The 8699-nt window shown below is 40.6% G+C and overlaps 1 protein-coding gene across 1 annotated transcript; it reads left to right on the forward strand.

Moving 5' to 3' along the window:
- Positions 1-848: 848 nt before the first annotated feature.
- Positions 849-1895, forward strand: LOC104535606 (low-density lipoprotein receptor-related protein 5-like; the record flags this gene model as incomplete). The annotated part of the gene is made up of 2 exons (XM_010186911.1): positions 849-1238; positions 1720-1895. Coding segments are annotated over exons 1-2 (514 nt in total), but the record flags the coding sequence as incomplete, so codon positions are not given.
- Between the last annotated feature and the right edge of the window lie 6804 nt (positions 1896-8699).

Genomic DNA, 8699 nt, shown 5'->3' on the forward strand with positions numbered 1-8699 from the left:
GCACTCATACTGCGCTTTTTTTATTTTTGTGCTGAAGCACATGGAGAAAATGTGAATGTGGGAATCCTGTGAATGTAGGGCAAATGTGTCAAACACTGAATGTTTTACTGTGTGTCCTATTTTCGCATTGATAAAAAGTTGCCAGAAAGATGACACTGAAGATGCCGTTTGTCTTTGAAATGTGCTCCAGGTGGGTGTCTGACACCCGTTACACAAGCAGTGGAACTTTACAGTGGGGAGGAAGACTGGAGAAAAGAACAATCCTATTGCCTTACTATTAGTTTTGCATCAACTTTGGCCAGATGAGAAATACTTGCTGTACTCATGCCTTGCTTGCTTGTTGGGATGTCTGGAGCAAACCATTAGTGTCATTTGTTTACAAAATATTCAAGTCTTCTGTTAGACCTTGCCTTTTATTATGTGGTGTTTCTGTCTGAAAAACCATATCTAATGCTTGTGGGAAGTTTGACTGAGCTGAGGAATTCTATATAATGTGATGAAATCTTTGGACCTACCCCAGCAAATTATTTATTTATTTTTCTTTTTAGATTCTAGATAGAGATTGCTAGGTTCCACCTTAGTTTAGGAGGCTGGGAGCAAGATGCTGTCCCTGTGAAATAAGAGTGCCGTCACAAGTAGCTAGTTAAAAAGAACTGATTAGATTAGAACTACTCACTGCTCAGACAAGTCCATCTTTCAGTAAAAGTCTTATATCTTTATTTTAAGGAAATCTCTTCTTATTATAGTTACAGTGGCAGTTCACAGTCTGCTGCTGTGTGCTGTATTGAAATGTTCACATCCATAGCAAAGGAAATGATCCCGTGAATGGTTTTCTCCCCAGGTGCTGAAGAAGTCTTGCTGCTGGCTAGAAGGACTGACTTGAGGAGGATTTCCCTGGACATGCCAGATTTCACTGACATAATTCTGCAGATAGACAATATCAGACATGCAATTGCTGTAGACTATGATCCTGTGGAAGGCTGCATCTACTGGACTGATGATGATGTCCGGGCAATTCGTCGGGCCTACCTTGATGGCTCTGGAGCACAGACTCTGGTAACCACAGAAATCAACCATCCAGATGGTATTGCTGTGGATTGGGTGGCAAGGAACCTGTACTGGACTGATACTGGAACAGACCGCATTGAAGTTACCCGGTTGAATGGAACGTCGAGAAAGATCCTCATCTCAGAAAACTTAGACGAACCTCGAGCAATAGTGCTCAATCCTGTAAGGGGGTAAGTTTTGTGTTTATTGATAGCCCTGTGATAGATCTTGGGTCCAGTTTATGGCCTCTTGAAACTGAAAATCTGCAAACTGTGAGATGATGTGTACTATTGGTCAAATGTTCTGGAAATAACTGGCTTTCCTTTGCTTCATCGCTTTAATACTGTGTATATAAACGGTGGCTTCTAAATACCGTGTGCTTCAGTGGACCTATGCATTGTGTTTGGTTGGTTTTTTATTTTTTTTTCTCTGTCCTCAGTGTTATCCTAGCTGTGAAAGTGGCTTGGGCCACTGCACATTTTCATTAGTTTAATTTATTTAATGCTCAGACTTTATATTGTCATCACAGATTACTGTTCGAGTTGGTTTGTTTGCTGCAGTTGGGGAAGCAGAAAGTTAGTAAGTTCTTTCAAAAGCAGGATAGATCTTGACAGTTTTTTGTCTTGCATGTTACGTGCATTGACTGTTTCCCCTCCCATTGTTTTTTTACAGCTACATGTATTGGACGGACTGGGGTGAAAGTCCGAAGATAGAATGTGCTTATTTGGATGGCTCAGAAAGGCGAGTTCTGGTGAATACGTCCCTGGGTTGGCCTAATGGCTTGGCACTGGATCTTGAAAAAGACAAGCTTTACTGGGGAGATGCAAAAACAGATAAAATTGAGGTGAGTAATAGAGCCATACTTAGGTTAATTCTTAGAAACCAAGCACAGTTTTCTTGTGCCACTTTGTTTTGGATACATTTATCCATTGTTTTGAGGAGTCTCTTGTTTCATTAATATTGTGTTCTTTAACGTAACAAGACATTTGAGAAGAAAGGAAACACATTCATGTGGTTCAGAAAACCCTTGCAAGAGTTGTTATGTTTGTTATGTCTACATTGCTACAGTGTAATTTAATTGCTTGAAAACCCATGTTATACCTGAGGCTTTTGCAACAAACTGGGACGCTCAGGTACAGCCTCTTTAAAAGATGTTCTGACTTGTCTGTGGTGCTTGGAACGGGTATCTAAAATTGCTGCATGCGAAACACTTGAAGCAGGATTCATGAAGGTGGATGTGGGGGCCCTAGAGAGCCGTATTTCAGGACCTTAATGATAATGTGGTGTCTAGATGCACAGACGTGAAGTAATTTTTAACATACTGCCTGCTCTGAAAACAGTGTGGGTAATCTGTCTCTGAATTTGTCGAAGGTAAATCCTCTTCACAACATTTATGACAATATTTAATATTTCTTAGTTGTTGAAAGAATGTCTGATAGAACAGGGTGTGATTCCCTTATGCCCCTCTTTCTTTGGGAAGATTTTTTTTAAAAATGCAAAAAATTCGTCCCGTCCACCTATTGCTCAAACACTAGACAAAGTTGGACAAGTTATCTGCTTGTTTATTATGATGTGCTCCCAGGAGTAAGGTAGTGAAGTGTCTCTGGAGACTCACTATCTTAAATTTAAATAATGGTCAAAGCAGGTATCTGCACTGGTCTACTCATGGACGTTGACAGTTGCACCAAGGAGGCCCAAGATGTTTCAAGAAACATTATCCTAAAGAAGGTGCCTTTTGCCCCATAGTTCTTGCATTAGTATCCCATGATTAAATCTTAGTCTCAAAGAATAATTGTGCTGCTGCAGAAGTGAAACAAGTCTCAGATATCGCTGCAGAGAACTGAGTCCCAAAGTGGTTTCACTCAGAGCAGAAGGTGATAAATTAAATAACTGAAAGAGTTAGAATGAATGTTTGGGGCAAGGTTTTTTTTGGGCTTGAGCGTGTGTTCATGAGATTGAGTGAATTATTGACAACAGTATTCAACTGCAAGGAAATCTGGCAAATTTATAGAGCTTAATGATGTTGTGATGTAAAAGGGCCTTTGTATAATCAGGAATACTGATCAACAGCCATTCTATACATTTATTGTGGATGTACTCAGAGTTGCTGAAGACCTGTATGTAGTAGTGGGATTACTTGCCCAAGTGTGTCCATTTAATTTGAGACGGCTAAGAATATGGCTAGAGAATATGGCTACAGCCAGGTGTTGTGAAGAAATGCCAGAACAGTTGCTTAAGATCCTGTTGTGTTCCCCACCAACTTCAGTGCTTAGTTTCTAAATAAGAGTTGTTTCAGAAGTGCATCTGGTTACTGGCCACTTGTGCTTATATTTCTAAGAAGGAAAATTGGGAATTTGATCCTCAATCTAAAGTTGTTATAGTAGGTTATGGTTAACCCGAGAACTTGGACGAGAGCATGAGTGACCTGAGATCAGGCAAATTCCCAAATTCTCACTCTGTTGTCATTAGATCATTGGAATTGTCAGTCAGACAAATGTTCCTTTTTAATGTCTTGTTAAGCTCCAGGTGACCAGTGACCACAGGCCCCTTGACCTGGCTGTGGTGTGTTCGTAGTATGAAGTAGTTGTTTATCTTCCACAACAATGTTGTGGAATGAACAGTCTCCACAACGAACAGTTTGAAAATTAAAGGTGCTAAATAATTAGCTCTGAGTATACTAGTTTGAAAAGGCAGTTCACCAGTGAATTTGGATTAGCTTTGAAGTAAAACAAGGGGAATAACTGGGTAATTGGAATAAATTCATAAAAACAATTATCAAACCAGAATATGAAAGTAAAGTCCCCCAAAAAAGTTCTTCTCTTTAAAACAATAATTAAAAACTTTCTTCCTGTGGTATTAGCTAGTTCACTGAAGTCATGTTTTGACTACACTATTACAACAATCTATTTCTCTAGCAATGCCTATGAAAAACAATATAGGAAATTTTCCCTTGCTCATGGCCTGTGAAGTCGATTGAGTTTCCCTGTTGTTTAGGGGAGTAGCATATGCAGCATTTTTAGATAAATTAATTTTGAGGGATGACAGTGCTCTGTAAAGGTTTTGCCCTCAAGAGGGTGGAAGCAAGACTGTCTGCTAGCTCCAGAAATGTAACTTCGGTGTTTGATGGCAGTTAAGTACTGGGCTTGGTGACTATCGGAGAGGTCCTGTTCCCCCTTACCTTTCAGCCTGCAGGACGGGGAATATTCCAGACGCCACCTTTTATAGCTGGGACTGTAACTGTGAAATGCGCTCCATGGGTTTAAGCAGTCTGTTCAGTCTGTCTCACTTCATTGTAGGGCAGTGACGCCAGTGATGCTGTTTGGTTTGGCATCAAAGTTTAGGAAAATCAGAGAAGCCAAAGTAAGGGCTTTTTGTTCCCTCAGCTTTTCTTTTGCTTATTATACTTACTTTTTGTGGTTCTCTTCTATTTGCAAAAATAGAGACAAGAGGGTGGTTCACTTGATCTTGCAAACAGAAGATATTCTTTATGTGAAGTGGATTGCGACATCCGTAAATACATTGATTCCTATATATTTTGCAATCCCATTTTAATTGCTAGCACAAAAAGTGACATCTCCATGCTCCTAGCAATGAATTTGACATTTGCGTAGCTTGAAACAAGTGTAAATATTCTCATTTTAAGACTTCCCACTTCCTTTTTTTATTTTTCCTTCACTTTTATCCTTGGAGTTTCATTTCTGTTAGCTATCATGAACAGACTTCTTCTGTATTTACAAATATCTGAATAAGTCCATCTAGGTAATGATGGGAAAAACAGAATCGTGTATTTGCCCACATTCTGACCTGTGCTGTGAAGGGGTCTGTCATGGTCCGTTCTGGTCTGGTAAAAGTTAAAACAGCGCTGGCATGTTCTCAGTAGAAATCGATGTTAGTTGTCTATTGCAGAACTTCCATCACAAAAAGAAAAATACCAGTTTCCATTTTAGAAGAGATTCCAGTCACATGTGTATATTCTGCTTACTTGGGAAAGAGCTGTGTGACTTAACCAGTCTCTGACACAGGTCAGATACTGGCCAGTTTGAGAGTGGTCTGTAACAGAGCTTCTTCCCGTTAATACTCATCTAGAAGATGAAGAAAGTGCACAAAGGAAATGTTTTGGAATAGAAGCAAATGGGTCCGATGGATTGTATTTCACATATGTCTTGCTGTATTTGTAACTTAACAGTAATTTCCTGCAAGATTTCTGTATTTGAGAGATTCTGTTGATAACCTAGATTTTCCCAGTAAGCCATAGTTTGTGCTACTCTACTGCCCCCGTACACGTGAAACCTCACTGTGTGGTGTGTGAGGAGGGGCATTTCCACTACTACTTGCTCTTGAAGCTATTCAGCTTAAACTCATTTTTTCACGCATGTGTTCTGTTGCCAAGAGCATGCCATTTCAGTGGCTTGCCAATGCAGCTGGTGCCTCAGTGATTTGTTTTGCATGTGTTTGTATGACTGTTGCATCCACAGCTTGTCAGAAACAAAAACCAGCTGATGGCAAGTCAAGTATACACACTTATACTTTATGCTATAGTTGACCTAGCTCAGTATGAGGATTTTGCTGTTTCCTGGTAAGCACCTAAAACTACCTTGAAGCATGTTATTGGATTAATTTGGTTGATGTTAACACCTAAAACCAGCATAAGTGTGATAGTAGATAGTAAGCTGTAACTCTTATTTTGTAACTCATTAGGTAGAAAAAAACAACAAAAAAAACCAAACCAAAACAAAAAAGTAGATAAAATGTGGTGCTGTTTACTGTGTTGCTACGCTGCAAGGAGAGAGTTCTTGCTTCATTTCAAATGGCATTCAGATTTGTGTTGAGCACTCCTGAAGGAGGAAGACTTCAACCAGCTGGGGGGCCCCTGCGCAGTTCAGGAAGAGGCAATGTGCAGCTGTGCTCTGCTGCGGAAGGCAAAGAAGGTGGTGTGTGGGTCACTGCAAGCTGCCTTGTATGTGCTAGACATGGAAGGCCAAAGAGCTGGTAGATGGTAACAGAGAGGGACAGTGGCTGGGCCAGTGTATCGCTCTGCCTTGGAGCAGTTGACTGTTAAGGCACGTCTTCTACTCTCATCAGCTTCCTTTCGGAGCAATTAGTTTCTCTTGGGCTTTTACAGTCCTGTCACTTGACAGTTTTCTCATTTCAAAACTGCAGGCCCAGATTTCCTGAAGCAGCTGGGAATTTTCCAAAGACCAAAGATCTGCGAAAGACATAAGGTTAAGGAGAAAATTCCCAGCTTACTGTGTAGAAATTGCAAAATAGAATCACCTGAATCCATCGTCTCTACTGCTGTGCAGAGAATGTTTGGATTTAAAGCCTGTCAGGGAAGAAGTAGTTTTAAGACTAATGCCTGAAAATGGAAAAATTGCACTATATGTAGACTTCTGTAGCTTTCCGATGAACTGTTTGTAGGTGAGAATTGCTTTCATCACATAGCATGCCTTCAACTGCTTTCTGTATGGAGAACAAAGCAAGCATGAGTATAGCTTGTGCATATTTGTCTGCATCTCTGCTTGGTGTTCTGCTCTGTTTTCTGGTATTTTAGATCTGTGGAGAGTAATCTTACTCTCCCTGGGAGAGTCTGTTCACATATGAACTTTGTACAGCTTGGAAATTTGATAAGCCAGAGACATCTGTCCTATTTTTGCTGGACCTCGGGTTTGAGCTGTACTGCAAATGTCTCTGGTTTGGGGTTGGTTGGTTTGTTTGTTTTGGGAGAGTTTGTTCAGTTTTTGGTAACACATTTTGACATTACTTTTGGGTGTGCTCTTCCACAATTGGAAAATAAATGCTACAGAGCTGTTAAGGGTACCAAGCAGCGTCCTGTACCAGGAGAGTGTTCTTACTCGTGTTCATGAAACTTCACGGGGTGAAAACATCAGTTACCCTCTCCTGGCAAAACCCCTTTCCTACCCTTCCCATCTGCAGCATTCAGCTGTGACACAAAGGGCCCGGTCACTTTGCAAGCAGTTTGCATCCTGAGGAAACCGTTCGGCAAAGTTTGTCAAAATTTTGCATGACAGGAGACTCTGGAGTTTTCACCCTGTGGTGAAATTTGGCACCCTGTGGTAACATTGTTGCCAGCTTTTAATTTTTTTTTTTTAATTAATTTGGCAAAGCATACGGCAAGGAAATATATATAGCAAATTTTGAGTCATGTCTGTTGAAATTGTGTTTGTCTGTACGGCTTCAGCCTGGATTAATCTGACTGAATTTGTGATTTTACTGACAGAGGAAAGGTACTTCCCAGGAAGACACAGCGATTAATGAGGACTGCAAGGTTCCAGTAGAGAGAGAAGGAAGGACCCAATTGCATCCACATGTAGCGTTTCCTAATTTTCCTTAAAAACAATTTTGTGGTTAGCCAGGGTTTTCCATGTATTATTTCTTCGGCATTTGGTTACAATGCCTCAGGTGTAATTGCATAGTTGGCAGTTATTGAATTCTGAGGTGCCTGTTGTTATGCGTGCATTTCACTTAGCTGTGTGCAATATTCTTGTTATAAATGTTCTGCAGCCCATCCCTTCTGGCAGCTTCCCCTCGTTCCCTGCCCTCGTCCCCTCTGTTGACAAATTCATTTGTCTTTGCAGAAAACTCCTAATTCTGTACATAATTCTTTGCAAGTGTGCAGGGTGTTTAAGTCTCAAGTGTAAGTTAGCATCAGGTAACAGTCTTGGAGTTCACTGAAAACACGTTCCAAGATGCAGTTGTGGGGCTGTCCTTGAAACTGAAGGAAACGATCTTTGTAATTAGTTTGTTGTTGATGACATTGTGTCCAAACAGTGTAAAGTGACATTGGGAACAATCTGCTACTTAGATGGGAGTGGGCTTTGCAGAAGTCAGCTGTACTGGGGTGAAACAACTGAACTCATGGGTGGCTGCTTTTTCTAAACAAGTCTGAGTATACTTCACATGTTACACTTTGTTTTCCAGTCATTTGACCTCAAAAAAAAAATCAATATTTAATTATACAAGAGATGTTTTCTCCTAGTGGATACATTTGTGTGTGTGTGTGTGTTCTTTGCATTGACATTTTCCACCAAATGACTAAAAAGACTGTGTAGTGGAATGAACTGTTGGGTTGGCCAAGAAGTAATTGTGGGGGTTTTTAATAGGTGGACGTACATGTCTTGAGATGCAACTAACTTCATTTAAAAGCACAAATTCAAGATGTAACTTGACAGCTGACAGGTTGAGCTTGTTTTAGAAAAAGGAAGTGCACGTTTTCATTACCGGCTATTTATTTGGCGTCAGTCTAAAAATGGAAAATTGAACACTTTCATCATATTTTGCTGTATTGCTGCAGAAGAAGGAAAACACTGAGCAAGCTCATAAAAAGTTATGTGATGGGTATGGCGAAGACGCCTTAAAACTGCGGTAGTGTCAGAACTGGTTTGCTAAATTGGTCGTCTGCAACAGCAACGAATGCAAAAGACTGGAGCAAGTGTGGTGAGCAGCTCACAGCGCTTCAGACGCAGAGCTTCACCAGAGGAAGGTGATGCTGTCAGTCTGGTGGGATTTCAAAGGTGCTGTGTGTTTTGCATTGCTGCCAAGGAACCCAACCATTATTTGGGATGTGCACTGTTCTCAACTGGATAAATTGAAGGATGTCATCAAACAGAAGCATCCAGAATTGGTGAATCACA

Source organism: Mesitornis unicolor, unplaced genomic scaffold (genome assembly GCF_000695765.1).
Source record: "Mesitornis unicolor isolate BGI_N332 unplaced genomic scaffold, ASM69576v1 scaffold33510, whole genome shotgun sequence".
Classification (NCBI taxonomy): Eukaryota; Metazoa; Chordata; class Aves; order Mesitornithiformes; family Mesitornithidae; genus Mesitornis; species Mesitornis unicolor.